Here is a 20451-nt window from a genome sequence, read left to right on the forward strand (position 1 = left end):
GACACATGTTTAGCACGAGTATGTTTGTCTGACAGATTTTATTTACCAACTTTCTATGTTTAATGTACATTGTTCATCAGATAGGAAACACTATCTAATGTCATACAACGATTATGATATAGATATGAGCTAGAAAATGGGATGAAACAATCGGATCAGGTTGTAGGTCTACAAACATTGCTCATTAACACAGAATTTTCAGAAAAATTTTTCTTTGTTAAAATGAAAAATTTTTCTCGTTATATTTTCTCGTTTATGGACATTGCCGAAAATGTCCGATCGGGGTAAAATAGGATCATTAATAACATACATTGCCTTCTTATAGGAATATCTTATAGACCATCACCTGAACGGGAACACTCCACAAACAACACAAAAACTCCCGCCATGCCGTCAGGCGCCAATTTCCACGAAGAGCTGTTTCTGTGCGCCTCCTTGTTGATATAACTTCAGGAATGACCTCCGTGTATTCTCCTGTCGTTCTGAAAAACACAAAACAGTCCTTCACAAGTTTTTGCTGTAACGAAGCAGTCCCAGTATCCCTGGCTTCTAACCGTTTCCTTAGGTATTCCTCCTTAAGGACTCGACCAACTGATAATTTGGTAAAGATTCGGCAGGGGAGGAAAGGGTATGGATTTCTAAAGAGTGACTTCAATCTTTCCATCGACTGCACACACTGGCCTATTTATAAATTGGTCCGCTTGCTTATGAGACTCGAGCCTCACAGTCAGGGTCTCAGCATGGGTTATGGTTTGTAACTGAGTTTCCCGCAAGCGTAAATGGATGTCCGGGTCGACAATGGCATCTAGGAAGATATTAACAAATAGAGTTTCTAGACTGCTGTGCCCTTGGGTACGTTTGACTGTTAACTGGAGTGGGGTATGTAACCCTGGTAAAATACTAGCCTCAATATACCACTCGGCTAGAGAGAAGTTCTCTTTAGCTCGTTTGGTTGATCGTCAGACTAGTAAGCCAAGGGTCCCGGGTTCGATTCCTAGCGGAGGAAGTGAGATGAAAAATGACCTCTGTCATATTGGCGCCCATGCATGGATCCGGGAATAGTACTTAGCCATGCCCACCAGCATCGCTGTAATCCCTGGAAACTTGAGAACGAGTTAATTCCTGGAGAGGGAGTATGTAACCCTGGTAAAATACTAGTCGCAATATACCGCTCGGCTATCGAAAGTTTGATTGGTTGAGCGTCAGACTAGTAATCCAGGGGTCCCGGGTTCGATTCCTATCGGAGGCATTTTTCATTACCTCGAGGGTCTAACCATGCTGTATTATGAACATTCTACTTTTAACCGTGACATTACCTGTTGATTTTCACTCTACATATGTTTACGTCCGACAATCTCTCTACAGTCACATATATCTGGGAAGATGGCGGTCACCATGCCGTTTTAGTTTTTGGCGATGAAATTTATATAACACACACACACACCTGAAAATATCTTGAACCTTTACAAAACGATAAGTTACAGCAGGTGTTCCGTGTGTAACGTAGAGAAAGAAAGATAACTCTTGTTACAACTCTCCTATACTGGAGGTAGACAAAAATACCGGCTATGAAAACGAACAAAACAGCATAAAACCGGACAACACACATTGAATTTGAACGAACAAGTGAGTGGAAATCATGAGATGGAAAATATTGACAGGTTCTGGTGTGCTCAGTGCGGCCATCTGTAGCTGTACCGCTAAAACGTTGCTGGCTGCAACTGATCCCAACGTCCGTGAAGATGTATCACCTAGTCAGACTACGGAACATACGTTGACATTGAAACAAGCACAGGTCTTCTTCAGACACGGAGCTCGAACAACTATACACACCATCCCCAAGTTAAAGGAGGTAATTTGATTTTCGTGGATTGATAAATTATTTTTCTGAATTTTTTTCTTTATTGTCGTGTAAAATTCAGGCTTATAAATATAGATGTTCACAGAACGGTTCTGTGTTACTTTCTGACTATAAAGATCCGTTATGGTGTATCTGTTCTTTCGAGCTATACTTCCTGTAGGCTTTTAGAGATCAAGACATGAAATGTATATTGTTGTGTATTGAATCAGCCGCGAGAGATACGGAAGTAGGACAATTTCTTCTTGTGAAACTAACTTAATCGTCTAAATATATAACGTATCAGCATTGTTAGCTTAAAGGCTTCTATGTTACACAACGTGATAAACTGTGACGGTATTAATGTAGCAGTCACATGATTAATAGTCAGTGTTATTTCATGGATTTCTTTATCTCACAATTGCAACCAGTTAAGGAATCTATATGTGAGGTTTTGATGACTACACTGTCACCATCATCAGACAAATGGCAATTATGAAACATCTTTACTCTGAGTTAAACTGTTTACAAGATGGTAATAAAATCACACGACTTTTCAGCTGTAGTATAATCTTATCTACAGCAGGGACGAATAATACGTCCCAGTCTACAGTAACAGGTTTGACATTGAAAACAGTTGGAATTCATGGTATTCCATATCTATACATTCCATGGTAACTATGTACTATCCCATAAAAGCCAATTTTGCAATACTTTATTAAAATCAGGATATCCTGCAGCATGATATCCCCAACCCACCTGATAGAGTCAGGTCAAACTGATATTGGTCCTAAAGTAAGATATCTTGCACACGTAATAAGCTGAGTTTTGGAGAAAGTTTTCTCTTTCTTTTTTTTGGAAGGAGGTAGACAGGATGGTTTCCCATTTGTTATATATATATTCATGATGGAGAACTTGTAAAAACAGAAGGGGAAACATGCTGCATACCCTTTGTGTGTAGTAAAATTAATCTAGATTGATCCTTGCAAAGCTATGTTCAAACATGACATAGAATATCTTCTAAATACCTACAGATGTGACAACTAAACAATAGAATTGATTATAATGTCTTCATTCTTGAGGACTCTTCAAAACAACACCTCGCCATTGATTTTGAAAGCCATGACCAGATATTATTTTGACAAAGGTCAACAACACTGCTAGCAGGTGGTGCCTGTACATGACAGGGACAAGGGAATGTATAGAGTTACAAAATCTATTACCAAGTTTTAAAAAAAGTATAGTTGACGCACATAATTTTCTAACTGGTTGTGATATAAGAACTGCTATTGAACATGCATAACCAACCTGAAGCCAATGTTCCAATAAGTGAAAGTCAATTCCCCTGGCAGTCGTGGAACACTAGCCTACACTGTAAGACTATTTCCTGACAGCCACATAATGCTAGCCTACACTGTAAGACTATTTTCCTGACAGCCACATAATGCTAGTCTACACTGTAAGACTGTTTACCTGACAGCCACATAATGCTAGCCTACACTGTAAGACTATTTTCCTGACAGCCACATAATGCTTGTCTACACTGTAAGACTATTTTCCTGATAGCCACATAATGCTAGTCTACACTGTAGGACTGTTTACCTGACAGCCACATAATGCTAGCCTACACTGTAAGACTGTTTACCTGACAGCCACATAATGCTAGTCTACACTGTAAGACTGTTTACCTGACAGCCACATAATGCTAGCCTACACTGTAAGACTGTTTACCTGACAGCCACATAATGCTAGTCTACACTGTAAGACTGTTTCCTGACAGCCACATAAAGTCCACACTGTAAGACTGTTTACCTGACAGCCACATAATGCTAGTCTACACTGTAAGACTGTTTACCTGACAGCCACATAATGCTAGTCTACACTGTAAGACTGTTTCCTGACAGCCACATAATGCTAGTCTACACTGTAAGACTGTTTCCTGACAGCCACATAATGCTAGTCTACACTGTAAGACTGTTTCCTGACAGCCACATAATGCTAGTCTACACTGTAAGACTGTTTACCTGACAGCCACATAACTAGCCACATACTGTTTACCTGACAGCCACATAATGCTAGTCTACACTGTAAGACTATTTTCCTGACAGCCACATAATGCTAGCCTACACTGTAAGACTGTTTTCCTGACAGCCACATAATGCTAGCCTACACTGTAAGACTATTTTCCTGACAGCCACATAATGCTAGCCTACACTGTAAGACTATTTACCTGACAGCCACATAATGCTAGTCTACACTGTAAGACTGTTTACCTGACAGCCACATAATGCTAGTCTACACTGTAAGACTATTTTCCTGACAGCCACATAATGCTAGTCTACACTGTAAGACTGTTTACCTGACAGCCACATAATGCTAGTCTACACTGTAAGACTGTTTACCTGACAGCCACATAATGCTTGTCTACACTGTAGGACTGTTTACCTGACAGCCACATAATGCTAGTCTACACTGTAAGACTGTTTACCTGACAGCCACATAATGCTAGTCTACACTGTAAGACTATTTTCCTGACAGCCACATAATGCTAGCCTACACTGTAAGACTGTTTACCTGACAGCCACATAATGCTAGTCTACACTGTAAGACTGTTTCTGACAGCCACATAATGTAAGACTATTTTCTGACAGCCACATAATGCTAGCCTACACTGTAAGACTGTTTACCTGGCAGCCACATAATGCTAGTCTACACTGTAGGACTGTTTTCCTGACAGCCACATAATGCTAGTCTACACTGTAAGACTATTTTCCTGACAGCCACATAATGCTAGTCTACACTGTAAGACTATTTTCCTGACAGCCACATAATGCCAGCCTACACTGTAAGACTGTTTACCTGACAGCCACATAATGCCAGCCTACACTGTAAGACTGTTTTCCTGACAGCCACATAATGCTAGTCTACATTGTAAGACTATTTTCCTGACAGCCACATAATGCCAGCCTACACTGTAAGACTGTTTACCTGACAGCCACATAATGCTAGCCTACACTGTAAGACTGTTTACCTGACAGCCACATAATGCTAGTCTGCACTGTAAGACTATTTTCCTGACAGCCACATAATGCTAGTCTACACTGTAGGACTGTTTACCTGACAGCCACATAATGCTAGTCTACACTGTAAGACTGTTTACCTGACAGCCACATAATGCTAGTCCACACTGTAAGACTGTTTACCTGACAGCCACATAATGCTAGCCTACACTGTAAGACTATTTTCTGACAGCCACATAATGCTAGTCCACACTGTAAGACTGTTTACCTGACAGCCACATAATGCTTGTCTACACTGTAGGACTATTTCCTGACAGCCACATAATGCTAGCCTACACTGTAAGACTATTTCCTGACAGCCACATAATGTAAGACTATTTTCTTTACAGCTGGACGATGGACGAATCAATATTTCAAAACAACCCATACTAGCAGTTGAGAATAGAGAGTACCATCAAAGAATCTTGATGAGACCAAATAAACTGCCTATAAAATAATAAATAGTTCCAAATTATACTTACCTCATTTTTAGAAATGCTGCTTGGTGGTCCTAAATTTCTTGTTTTACATAATATATGTATGTAATTTGAATGTTAAGGGTGAGTGCAACTTTGAGACAATAGTCATTCCCTTATTTTTTTATTGATGGTCTAACTGATATTTCCATTTTTTCCTAACACCTCACTTAGTGATACTGTACTTGAAACCTTTTATTTTACACTGCAGCAAACTTGGATTCCCAAAGAAATCCCTCATGGTTTCTCTAGTAACTCAATACTTTAACATGTCCTTCATGGCTCCTCTGTTGACTCAATATTTTAACATGTCCTTCATGGCTCCTCTGTTGACTCAATATTTTAACATGTCCTTCATGGCTCCTCTGTTGACTCAATATTTTAACATGCCCTTCATGGCAGCTCTGTTGACTCAATATTTTAACATGCCCTTCATGGCAGCTCTGTTGACTCAATATTTTAACATGTCCTTCATGGCTGCTCTGTTGACTCAATACTTTTTATGTCCTTCATGGCTGCTCTGTTGACTCAATACTTTTTATGTTCTTCATGGCTGCTCTGGTGACTCAATACTTTTTATGTCCTTCATGGGTGCTCTGTTGACTCAACATTTTTCACGTCCTTCATGACTGCTCTGTTGACTCAATATTTTTCATGTCCTTCGTGGCTGCTCAGATGACTCAATATTTTTCATGTTATTATGCTAATCCTGGTTGCCTAGATGACTGCTAAGTTTATAGTAACATTCTTTCAACCAACAAATCTGCAGTTTTTGATGTCCAGATAGGATAAGGAAATCAGTAATTTGTTTCGCAAATATTGGATACCAGGGTAGCCTGGTGGAAATATTTTGTCCTTTGTTGTCGTTCTTATTTCAATTATTCAAAATTGTACTCTGCTGAATTTCATTCAGACAGAACCATTACTTACATATTAACTGTTATGTTACAGGCTTGCTATGATGAAAGGGTTCTTCGGCATCAACTTCCACACACCATGTTTGACCTGGACATGGTTGACCTTGAAACAGGAGGACCTAAGCAAAACTCCAAACTTGATGAGCACTATGCGAAAAAGAAATTATGGGTAAATAAATAATTATCTACCAGGGAAAACTTTCTTAAGGTAGCTAGCAGGACATATCTCCTTACATAATGGTAAAGTCAGGTAACATTTGTTTTAAACTTTTACAAACTACATTATATTAAAAAGCAGACTTGGTTTCTGTTAAATTCAAAGTTTATTTTGAAAATATTTTTGTTGATTATAATTTTGTCTACATTTATAACATGGTACTAAACAACAAATAAAGTTGATATTTAAATCATAGATTTAGACTATATTTAAAACATGATGCCTTCCTATTTTCAAATTTGTTGATATTTAAAACATGGTATGGTCTCTTCGTCTAGTCACATTATAACATATGGAGTTATTGGTCCGTCATTTAATATCTGGAAGCTATGCAGAGTGTTGTATTAAATGATATGAATCAATTTATTTACTAGGGAGGATGTGAAGCAGGACAGCTAACCACTCTAGGACAACAGCAGTGTTTCACACTGGGATTAAACCTCAGGGACGAATACATATACAAAGCAAAGCTCATCTCCGAAGATTATGATCCTAGCACAGTGTTGTAGGTTATTTTATTTATTTGTTAAACAGGTTTCACGGTGTTTCAGCGGACGAAAAAAGATAGGAAAACAAGTAGAGAGGGAAAAGCAGGAAGTGATGGAACAGAGTGGGATATAGAGATACAGAGAAAGGGGCTGATGGGAGAGAGTGGGATATAGAGATACAGAGAAAGGGGCTGATGGGAGAGAGTGGGATATAGAGATACAGAGAAAGGGGCTGATGGGAGAGAGTGGGATATAGAGATACAGAGAAAGGGGCTGATGGGACAGTGGGATATAGAGATACAGAGAAAGGGGCTGATGGGAGAGAGTGGGATATAGAGATACAGAGAAAGCAGCTGATGGGACAGTGGGATATAGAGATACAGAGAAAGGGGCTGATGGGACAGTGGGATATAGAGATACAGAGAAAGGGGCTGATGGGAGAGAGTGTGATATAGAGATACAGAGAAAGGGGCTGATGGGAGAGAGTTGGATATAGAGATACAGAGATGGGGCTGATGGGAGAGAGTGGGATATAGAGATACAGAGAAAGGGGCTGATGGGAGAGAGTGGGATATAGAGATACAGAGAAAGCAGCTGATGGGACAGTGGGATATAGAGATACAGAGAAAGGGGCTGATGGGACAGTGGGATATAGAGATACAGAGAAAGGGGCTGATGGGAGAGAGTGTGATATAGAGATACAGAGAAAGGGGCTGATGGGAGAGAGTTGGATATAGAGATACAGAGATGGGGCTGATGGGAGAGAGTGGGATATAGAGATACAGAGAAAGGGGCTGATGGGAGAGAGTTGGAAATAGAGATACAGAGATGGGGCTGATGGGAGAGAGTGGGATATAGAGATACAGAGAAAGGGGCTGATGGGACAGTGGGATATAGAGATACAGAGAAAGGGGCTGATGGGAGAGAGTGGGATATAGAGATACAGAGAAAGGGGCTGATGGGAGAGAGTGTGATATAGAGATACAGAGAAAGGGGCTGATGGGAGAGAGTTGGATATAGAGATACAGAGATGGGGCTGATGGGAGAGAGTGTGATATAGAGATACAGAGAAAGTGGCTGATGAGACAGTGGGATATAGAGATACAGAGAAAGCAGCTGATGGGACAGTGGGATATAGAGATACAGAGAGAGGGGCTGATGGGAGAGAGTGTGATATAGAGATACATAGAAAGGGGCTGATGGGAGAGAGTGTGATATAGAGATACAGAGAAAGTGGCTGATGGGACAGTGGGATATAGAGATACAGAGAAAGGGGCTGATGGGAGAGAGTGTGATATAGAGATACAGAGAAAGTGGCTGATGGGACAGTGGGATATAGAGATACAGAGAAAGTGGCTGATGGGACAGTGGGATATAGAGATACAGAGAAAGGGGCTGATGGGAGAGAGTGGGATATAGAGATACAGAGAAAGGGGCTGATGGGAGAGAGTTGGATATAGAGATACAGAGAAAGGGGCTGATGGGAGAGAGTGGGATATAGAGATACAGAGAAAGGGGCTGATGGGACAGTGGGATATAGAGATACAGAGAAAGGGGCTGATGGGAGAGAGTGTGATATAGAGATACAGAGAAAGTGGCTGATGGGACAGTGGGATATAGAGATACAGAGAAAGTGGCTGATGGGACAGTGGGATATAGAGATACAGAGAAAGTGGCTGATGGGACAGTGGGATATAGAGATACAGAGAAAGGGGCTGATGGGAGAGAGTGGGATATAGAGATACAGAGAAAGGGGCTGATGGGAGAGAGTGGGATATAGAGATACAGAGAAAGGGGCTGATGGGAGAGAGTGGGATATAGAGATACAGAGAAAGGGGCTGATGGGAGAGAGTGGGATATAGAGATACAGAGAAAGGGGCTGATGGGACAGAGTGGGATATAGAGATACAGAGAAAGGGGCTGATGGGAGAGAGTGGGATATAGAGATACAGAGAAAGGGGCTGATGGGACAGAGTGGGATATAGAGATACAGAGAAATGGGCTGATGGGAGAGAGTGTGATATAGAGATACAGAGAAAGGGGCTGATGGGAGAGAGTTGGATATAGAGATACAGAGAAAGGGGCCGTCTATACTACTTGACCTGTTCATAAACTATAATTCAGAAGATGAGCCCTTGGTCTGATTGTAGTTCTAGCCTAACACTAAACATATCACAAGAAAGTGTTGGTTAAGGACAGAGATGAAGGGGTCCTACACTAAATAAACTTTATGTTGGAGGTTGTCTCTCTATAGGTTTTTATGTACATTTAGTCTTGTACTGGATAAAAGTTTGGGAGGAAAACACTATATGACTTATAACCATTAGTGAAACTGTCAGCGTTTAGGCGGCAGTAACCTCATGCTTTGTCGTAAGCCCACACTGCATTATATGTTAACTGATTATAATAAATTGTCTTGGAATGTGAACCCCTCCTACTTTGGTAGGACTGACCAATTGTACCTGCTCTCCCTATTGCATGATTCATAAGAGGTGACTTAATTTTGGATCTAATCTTTTCTCCTCTTTGTAAAAAAAACTCACGACTCTGCCTGAATTTTGCCCTTTTAATTGAAAATTAAGGAAGACTTATGGTTCTGTCTGCTTGTTGAGACCTAACCAGAGTCTGTATAAATGGTTATTACTACTCATTGGTCGACACTCATAATTGTGGTATTGTAAAGACTGATTCACTTGTCAGTATTATGTCACTGTGTGGGGTGTCCTGTTGGAAGGCATACTTCAGTGGGGCAGCACTATAAAGTCCACATCAGTTAAGCACTATCAGAAGGAGGCTTATATAACCCTATTACAGCCTAATAAAACACACAAACTCAAATCATGCACTCACCTTTCCTACATACAGGGAGGCAGTTCTTAAATGATCATAGATACCGGTATCGATTGGCCACTTTACAATTGGAAATAAAATCAATTATTACTTCAAGTGTAAATTAGCATAAGTAGAAATAATTACATTGTGTTTGATGATTTTTAAAAAAAATATTCTTTTCCTGAAACTTTTATCAGAAATGTGAGTTTTGTTGTGACAATTTGAACCATTTGATATGAAAATTTTAATGTGCAGTAATCTCACTTACTTCTATTTGTTTCAGTGGTCGGTCCACAAACATCAAGAGAACTATAGAAAGTTTACGTTGTGTCATGGCTGGGATGTTTGGTGCTCAAAATCTTCGTAAAATTGGTAAATATTACGGCTGGTAATGATGAATTTGTAGATGTGAGTTTTGTGCTTTTTCAGCTGAGGACTTTATTATATCTTGTTATTGGGTAATGTAATACACCTTAGATTCCATTAGAATACCTCTATAACAAATGCATTTGCCACATTTTTCCTTTGTAAATTCATTTGTATATAATTGTGTATCAGTACACACATTTTCTAGACAATGTATTTCTTTATGGTTAAATATGTTTTTGAAATTGAAATAGATACTTTTTTCTTGATCAGTCAGTGTGTCCTGTATCATTCATTTTAAAGGCAGGGTAAGAGGTCAACGACCTTACATTAAAACTAGTTTATTCATTCTTCGCTATTTGCATGATTGCAAAAAACATATGATGGGGTCAAAGGTCAGAGTTAGCCATAGGGACTTTAATCAAACTTAAAGGATAGGGACATGCATCAAGAGTGAAGGTTAGAGAATGAGATTAAAAAAAAGGTCAAACAATGGAAATAGGGTCAAAGTTCAAGGTAAGAGAATGGGATCAAAGGTCAATGTTAGCCAATGAGGATATCAATTATCAAATATTATAGTCTTGACCTCTGAACTACTGAATCTTTCTTTATGGAAACTTTCATACATATAGGAAGGAGAGTTGTATTTTCGAACAATTTATGGTACCTCAACCATCGTAGATATTAGGTCAAGATTACAAAAGGCACAGTATGTCAGTCTATATTTTTATTTTTAAATGGCTGATTTCTTCTGTTTCAGCTCCTGTGAAAATTTATATATCTGCCTCTAAGAAAGAAGTTTTGTTTCCCAATCTTGCACAGTGTCATGTACTAGAACAGAACAATCACTCAGTATTGTTCCACATCGCAGATAAGCCTGAATACAAACCAAACAGACTTAAGTTAGAAAAAGTGTTTGGTAAGTTATATTGGTAAAGATGTAAACACTGTACAATATCCTTTAAACAAGTTATAAAAGTGTGACACAGAGTAATACGTCTGACAAGTAATAGTTTTACAAACTTGGATAATTTCATATAAAGAACATGTAATTAGTTCATGTCCAAAAATGCACATCTGAAAATTTCATATGAAGAAAAATAGACATACATTTGTAACTCATATGTATTGCCATACATTTTTAAGAATATTCACATTTAAAGCTATAACTGCATAGTTTCCAGAAACTCTTCTCTGTCAGAAGTCTTTTATGTTTTTTCTTGTCTCTGTTATAGACTTTTTTTAATATTTGTAGATTTGAATTTTCCTTGAATATGGTTTAAGTATTTGATTTTTAAAAAATAACTTTTTTTAACAAATGGTCACTGGCAGTTTGTATGCCAGAGCTGGTCTGAATATAGCTGGGAACTTACCCTGATGTAACAGTGTTATAGTTATGGTGTGTAATGTTTCTAGGGCTGCAATGATACACTATAAATCTGATACAAGGTGAATCACAGGTTTAACCTCAAATACCAAAATAAATAAACCGTTTCATGTTAAAAATAGAAAAGAAAAGTATTGGTAGCATTAACTATCTCTTTTCAGCAACAATGCTAAATGGTTATTATATTTTAAAGAAATAGGTTAGAGATATCGAAAATTGAATTTAATTGATGTTATTTTTTCATGACGAGTTACATCATAAATTGTTCACATAGTACAATAAAGCTTTAATATAACTGGCCCCACTTGTATAAAACATCTCAACTTGAGATTTCCTCAAGTCGAGATTTTCCTCAGCTGATATCTCCTCAAAAACGGCTTGTATAAAATTTTCTCAAGGAACAGGAGGAAGGCATCGTATAGGATGTCCTGAAATTCCTTGAAGAATTTTCATACAAGATATTTTCAAGGAGATATCAGCTGAGGAAAATCTCAAGTTGAGATGTTTTATACAAGTGGGGCCTGGTGTATTTGTTCTGATTTATTAGTTGTGTTGAGTAATATTCTGGCTTCTATTTTTTCAGGTGTGAATTTTAAAGATCATGTAGGATTAAGTTTTGTGGGAATTCGTGATGATTTAGTAGCACGAAAGGTGGGTGTAATTTCATTGTCATCATATATACATATTGTCTTAATCTTATTTAGGTTGTAGATCAAAAAGCTGACAGTGCAGGTTAAAAAAATTCCATTGTTGAGATAAAATGGGAAAAACAAATTTTTTGAATGCTTCCAAGACATCCCCCACAATATCTTCTAGTTGTTGTAAATAATGAAATGGCAGACAGGCTTTGTATGGAAACATATACAGGCATCCCAGGGTTTAAAAGGCCTACAACCTGTCTCATAGTTTATATGTACCTGACTTGTTATGTGTTGTCTCATATTGATTGTCTCCTGTTGTTTCGAGGCCCATGTTTTACGTGTAATTGACTTATATGTGGTCCTATATTGATTGTCTCCCCTTGTTTCCAGGCCCATAGTTCACTTGTACCTGACTATTATATGTAGTCCTATATTGATTGTCTCCCCTTGTTTCCAGACCCATAGTTCACCTGTACCTGACTATTATATGTAGTCCTATATTGATTGTCTCCCCTTGTTTCCAGACACATGGTTTTCCTGTACCCGACTTCGTCCTGCCTTTCTGGGATATGATAGAAGTCATGGCTAGCAAGATGATGTATGCTTCGTTTTGTGGGCAGCACAAGTATGTTTGTTTTTTTACTTTTTTCTTCTTATTCATTGATGGGTTCAATAAATAAAGTTTTACTTATTTTCAAGAATTACATATGTATAATACATGGTAAAATTCAGAGAGTACCTGAATGATTATTATGGTAATCACATTCTGTGTTACACAGTAATAAGCCATGTGATATTTATGTGTATTGATTCACACAATATAAACAACTGTCACATCAAGAAATGATGATATTGTGATGTCCTTAGCTCACTGAAAACATTATAACATTTTCATGGAGATGAGATCTACATATAATGTATAAACAAGTACATTTTCGGTAATAATCTTTATCTCGAAAAACACGATCTTATGTCTGTTTCCATTTCATATGAGAATTACGAAAGTCATCACGTTATTTTCCCCAAAGCTGCCAAAACTGAAAAATTTGTTCTATAAATCTCCAGAAAATTAAGTCTTACATTAGGTCCCATATTCATATACTGTGTAGCGCTTACGACTAAGAGGCATGATGCTGTAGAATGATGAAAGCAAGACACCTCTCCTTATTTATCCCATTACGGCACCTTTGATCTCAAGATGTCTAGCTCTTACTCAAAGTGTCTAATACTGATGTTATTTTAGGTGTCATTAGGCGCTATTGTTATAGCGACACCCGACTTCAACGGGCACGGCCTTTATATTTACTTGACTGTAACTGTTTTCATAAAGCGCGTGTTATACTCGTCCAGTGACCACGCTGATCAATTAGCCACCTTTGTTTCACATTCGCACTATTCTTACACTACGAAAACATACCAGGTATTATAGCCAGGGTAGTTTATACCTTTAATTATGGTAACCTGGCCACCCGTCAATGTGCTTGTGTATACACAGATGTACACGCATGACTGCGTCGATGAACATCGGCAGACGACTTTCTGGGTTAATGTATTCATACAAAACTTGACTGTTTTTTTTTTTATGATGCAACAATCTTACAAACACCGGCACAATACAAAACAAGACTGTATTTTTATTCATATGATGCAACAAACACGACAGAAATTCTATGAGAAGTCTTTCAATCATCGACAGAATAACAGTTCAGTTTGCTCAGTTCATTCTCCCGATCGGTAAGTCTTCCGACCGGGACAGGTCGGCTGAGGTCAAAAATGGGGGTGGGCTTAATACCGGACATCCCCCCCTGTGCATAGGAGTTGGCAGAGAGGGGGAGTGGGCTTATTACCGAGCATGGGCTTATTGCCGGAGAAATACGGTATATATATTACATATGTCACAGAGCAGAGAGTTCCTTGATAATGAGTTTTGTGTTACAGAGCAGAGCGTCCTACCATCATGAAACTGTCCACAGGGCCATTGATGACCATGGTGCTGGATAATATACAGGACATGGAAGAAAATAAAAGGTGAACACAACATCTGGTTAACAAATTTACAGATCTCCCTCATTAAAGGTTAACACAACATCTTGTTAACAAATTTACAGATCTCCCTCATTAAAGGTTAACACAACATCTGGTTAACAAATCTACAGATCTCCCTCATTAAAGGTTAACACAACATCTGGTTAACAAATTTACAGATCTCCCTCATTAAAGGTTAACACAACATCTTGTTAACAAATTTACAGATCTCCCTCATTAAAGGTTAACACAACATCTTGTTAACAAATTTACAGATCTCCCTCATTAAAGGTTAACACAACATCTTGTTAACAAATATACAGATCTCCTTCATTAAAGGTTAACACAACAACTGGTTAACAAATATACAAATCTCATTCATGAATAGTTTACGCAACATTTGGATAAAATCCCTGTTGACAGGGATGCTAAATATGTAGTATTTGTGTTTACAGCGATACTAAATACTTATTCTACTATTTCTGTTGACAGGTATACTAAATATCACTCTACTATTTCTGTTGACCAGATACTAAATATTACTCTACTATTTCTGTTGACCAGATACTAAATATTACTCTACTATTTCTGTTGACAGGGATACTAATAAGTACTTATACTGCTATTTCCTGTTGACAGGGATACTAAATATTATTCTACTATTTTCTGTTGACAGGGATACTTGGCACTTATTCTACTATTTCCTGTTTACAGAGATACTAAATACTTATACTGTTATTTCCTGTTAACAGGGACACTAAATACTTATTCTACTATTTCCTGTTTACAGGGATAATAAATACTTATTCTACTATTTCCTGTTTCCTGTTGACCAGATACTAAATACTTATTCTACTATTTCCTGTTTCCTGTTGACCAGATACTAAATACTTATTCTACTATTTTCTGTTGACCAGATACTAAATACTTACTCTACTATTTCCTGTTGACCAGATACTAAATACTTACTCTACTATTTCCTGTTGACCAGATACTAAATACTTATTCTACTATTTCCTGTTTACAGGGATACTAAATACTTATTCTACTATTTTCTGTTGACAAGGATACTAAATACTCTACTATTTCCTGTTGACCAGATACTAAATATTACTCTACTATTTCTGTTGACAGGGATACTAAATACTAATTACACTATTTCCTGTTGACCAGATACTAAATATTACTCTACTGTTTCTGTTGACAGGGATACTAAATACTAATTACACTATTTCCTGTTGACCAGATACTAAATATTACTCTACTATTTGTGTTGACAGGGATGCTAAGAAACTGTTCCTGTTTGCTACGCATGACTCTACTATGGTCGGAATTCTAGGACTTCTGGATATATGGGATAATGAATGGCCGCCGTTCTCAGTTGACATTAGATTTGAATTATATGAAAATCAAAACAAAGAAAAGTTTATACAAGTGATTTATAAAGGAAAGGTAAGAGATGTAGTTTATACAAGTGATTTATAAAGGAAAGGTGAGAGATGTAGTTTATACAAGTGATTTATAAAGGAAAGGTGAGAGATGTAGTTTATACAAGTGATTTATAAAGGAAAGGTGAGAGATGTAGTTTATACAAGTGATTTATAAAGGAGAGGTAAGAGATGTAGTTTATACAAGTGATTTATAAAGGAAAGGTGAGAGATGTAGTTTATACAAGTGATTTATAAAGGAAAGGTGAGAGATGTAGTTTATACAAGTGATTTATAAAGGAAAGGTAAGATATGTAGTATAATATTGTGTTTGTTATAAACAGTGTTAAAAAACTAATGTAAAATTGTGAAATTCTGGAATCAACTGATATCTCATTTCCATTTTGGTAAAATTCTAAATAATTGTTTGAGAGCAAAAACAATCAAAATGATGAAAAGGATGTTATCAAAATACATGCAGATATGATGACTACACAGTATTACTGATCAGAATTTAAGACTTGGTGCATAGGATGTGATGAGCCATTCACCGTTAAACATTTTTTATTGGACTGCATTGACCTTCTATCTATTCAAGAATGTTTTTACTGTAACATTACATGTCTAAAATCCCTTTTTGGAACTGTTGAGATTAACATTTGTCTTTTACCTTTTGGTTTGTTTACTGTTATTTCCTTTTGGATCGTTGTGTTTTACCGTTTGATGACCCTAATGACCTTTTATGTGTTGACGGGCCGATAAGAATGTAATAAAAATAATAATAATATTAATAATTCTAAATAACAGATATAATTACTACACAATAAAATTGATAACAATTTCTAAATAAGTTGACGATCGTTTTAAAGGCACTGTTATCTTTGATGTTTGAAGTCCTAGTGTCAGCTATATGACTGATGTAGGTGAATGGAGTATGTTGTTATGGTTCTTCAATCTTATGTTATTGATTCATCGCACCATCTGTCCTATAATAAGCCCATGTCTGGTAATAATCTTCATCCATATATGTCTCTCTGTTCAGTAGAATCACAAAACAATGCTCTTTCATTGTCCTGTAATAAGTCCGCCTGTTGACTTTGACTCAGAATTTCTAGCTCACTGTGATTGTTGGCTATTCAAACCACTCCACATCCATGTCTGTCCAACAGTAAGCAGTAATTGTTATTTCTCAGAAAGGACTGAAGGGATCTTGGTCCCAAGTTGTGCTCATATTTGATTTTTGGACTGATCGTAAAACAAAATGGCAGACAGGAAGCCATCTTGAATTTTAACAAATATTGCTATTTTTTGAGAAGCATGTGTTTTCTAAAATTTTGTAAGTAGGTTAAACTTCGTAATTAGTTGTGTCCTTTTCATTTTGGGACTGATAAGTGGGGGGAAATTGGCAAAGGGCAAGAGCGAAACAGAGTCAAAAATATGGAAGAAGGGAAACAATCTTTAAAAAAAATATATCAAGACCAAAAATTTCAGATGCAAGATACCATTGGAAAGTGGATCATTTTTCACGTCAATCCCCGGTTTATTGAAAGGTTAAGACATTAGTTATATATAAGTGTTGGTGATAGACAACATATCATTTACAATTGTTTGTTTCGTCTTTCAGGCAAGGAAAGTGCGAGGCTGTGACTCAACATTGTGTTCATTAGAACAGTTCAGAAAAGCCATGAAGCCGTACATGATTCGTGAGAAAGAGTTTCTTTCCATCTGTAACTCTGATATATTAGAACAGATAGACAAAGGTAGGTAGAACCTCATCACACAAACATATAAAGTACACAGGAACAATTACCCAGAAATACACAGGAACAATTACCCAGAAATACACAGGAACAATAACCCAGAAATACACAGGAACAATTACCCAGAAATATACTGGAACAATTACCCAGAAATATACTGGAACAATTACCCAGAAATATACTGGAACAATTACCCAGAAATATACTGGAACAATTACCCAGAAATATACTGGAACAATTACCCAGAAATATACTGGAACAATTACCCAGAAATATACTGGAACAATAACACAGAAATATACTGGAACAATTACCCAGAAATACACAGGAACAATTACCCAGAAATATACTGGAACAATTACCCAGAAATACACAGGAACAATTACCCAGAAATATACTGGAACAATTACCCAGAAATATACTGGAACAATTACCCAGAAATACACAGGAACAATTACCCAGAAATATACTGGAACAATTGCCCAGAAATAACAGGAACAATTACCCAGAAATACACAGGAACAATTACCCAGAAATACACAGGAACAATTACCCAGAAATACACAGGAACAATTACCCAGAAATATACTGGAACAATTACCCAGAAATATACTGGAACAATTACCCAGAAATACACAGGAACAATTACCCAGAAATACACAGGAACAATTACCCAGAAATACACAGGAACAATTACCCAGAAATATACTGGAACAATTACCCAGAAATACACAGGAACAATTACCCAGAAATACACAGGAACAATAACACAGAAATACACAGGAACAATTACCCAGAAATACACAGGAACAATAACACAGAAATACACTAGAACAATTACCTAGGGATATACTGAAACAATTACCCATAACTCTTTTTCTCCCTTTTTTTACCCTTATCACGAATGCTAATTTCTGTCCAGCAGGAAATTTTCACGCTTAGGACAGTCTGATGATGTGATTTAGTTTTAAGACATGACAGTGGTGTAATGACACCTGTGACCAACAATTTTAATGACATGGATAGATTACAGAACTAGAGCATCTATAGGATAAACACTTCTATATATATTAGCAACAACCATTACTTGAGATTGAGTGAGACTTTCACAAATATATACTTTTGTTACAGTTTCAAAACAGAATCTTACATTCCATTTCATACCTGAAACATATCACAGATGCTTTGTTAATTGAAAATTCTAGAATTCATCTTTTTTTAAATGTTACTCATGTAATAGCCCATATGTCTGCATGAATAACAGAGTTGGATGTGTTAGATCATCTGACCACATGCTTATTCCATCATCGTCCACCGTCCCCTTTTGCGCCATCTACTGTACATAAACTTTTGATATTTCAAACTTCTCCAGTTTCACCAGTGGGATTGAACTCCAACTTGCATGACATGATCTTGAGGTGGTTCTTGACCAAGTGTTGTAATTTTTTCGGGTTTGTCTGAAATCCAAGATGGCCACCTTCTTGGAAAAACATATTTTAAACTTCTTCTCCAGTTCTACTGGTGCCATTGATCTAAAACTTGGTGGGAATGTTAAGGATAGGTAGCCAACAAAGTGTTGTTATTTTTCAACCTTTTCAAAAACTTCAATAAGGCAGTCAGGGAGGCCATTTTGTAACATGATTGTGCAATCATGGTTTTCCTGTGCAATACCTATTTCAAACTTCTTTTCAAGTTTCACCAGTTGGATTGAGCTCCAACTTTGCTGTCAAACGATAGGTAACATTTGTTACAGTTACCTACTCCTTACTAAAACTACCACCTGCATCATGGAAAACAGCTTCTTTGTAAGATTTCATTCAAAGTAGAAAAAATACCAACCCTTCTCCTTAATGAAAGTTTTTGTAGTCAGATGACCGTTGACCGTTGACCGTTAAGGCCTGTGGGCCTCTTGTTGAGAATGAGTTGATGCAATATCTAAATAGGGTATACATTGAAATATAAGTATACTGTCATTCCAAGGAAATGTGTTGGGAAGCATGAGGGAGCTAAGCATTGTAAAATCATTTTTTTTCATGGGGCTGAAATCTTGAGGTTTTAAAAAACTGTACCTTTTCATTGGGGCTTGATTTTATTGATAATTCTTGCTCACAAAATCCAACAGTACAGTTCAATAATACATATCAGCTTATAACTGTTTGTCATTTCATGGATGTATGGATTTGTTGATTTAGAGTACCAAAGAAGTCAATGAATTTAAACATCACTGTGTCAGAATATATGTAGATATTTATCATGGTTCCCTCATACTGTATGCTTTAATAACAGTGGAATATTTGTGAACATTTCTATTCATGTGTTAAACCTAAATTATCATTTGATTAATTATATTTAAGTAAAAATTGAAATTTTAGATTTAAAAGAAAGTTAACATTACTATTTCTAGTTTTTGATGATGAAATTTCTTGACTTTTTGTCAATCGCAGAAATCAAAGAAGAAGAAAAAGGCGAAATCCAGACAGAAGAAGTTCGGGAACAATCAGAGACTCCAGCAGGAATGTGACCACTGGATGGCTAGAGAATATTTTCAATTTGTCTTTCATTAGAGATTAGAGACATGTCTGGTCATTGAATCTGTCTTTGGTGTGTCCTGGAACGTTTACAGAGAATTCAGGACCAACAACTCTTTATATCTAGTCACATTGTACACTCGTGAATTGTCACACCAATCATCCAATTATGTAGCTGATGTTCATTCTTTTAAACTTTTTATTACAAATTCACTTTAGAGTTTCTGTTGGTATTCTTGGGAGATTTAATTTCGCTATATTCATGGTCATCAAAGATATTTCAAAATCAAATCCCAGCAAACATATAACAGAGAATCAAAATTATGATAAATTCTATGTTATATGACTGTAAACTTGGATACCAACAGAAAAAAATGCACAAAATTTTATCCCATTTGAACAACCACAAGCAACATGACTGTGAAATATTAGACCTGTGATATTAATCAACTATACAGTATTTGTAATGAGGTTTGTGTATCGCTGTGAAA

The 20451-nt window shown here is 37.0% G+C and overlaps 1 protein-coding gene across 1 annotated transcript; it reads left to right on the forward strand.

Moving 5' to 3' along the window:
* The first annotated feature begins 1639 nt into the window (after positions 1-1639).
* LOC132563034 (lysophosphatidic acid phosphatase type 6-like) lies at positions 1640-20194 on the forward strand. The gene is made up of 11 exons (XM_060227793.1): positions 1640-1852; positions 6324-6458; positions 6881-7011; positions 10110-10198; positions 10953-11111; positions 12163-12230; positions 12745-12845; positions 14159-14248; positions 15526-15697; positions 17297-17432; positions 19877-20194. The coding sequence occupies exons 1-11, from the start codon at positions 1640-1642 to the stop codon at positions 19951-19953; spliced, it is 1371 nt and encodes a 456-aa protein (XP_060083776.1). The 3' UTR covers positions 19954-20194.
* Positions 20195-20451: the final 257 nt, after the last annotated feature.

This window comes from Ylistrum balloti, unplaced genomic scaffold (assembly GCF_031769215.1).
Source record: "Ylistrum balloti isolate Yb309-2 unplaced genomic scaffold, AGI_CSIRO_Ybal_v1 Utg371562, whole genome shotgun sequence".
Taxonomy (NCBI): Eukaryota; Metazoa; Mollusca; class Bivalvia; order Pectinida; family Pectinidae; genus Ylistrum; species Ylistrum balloti.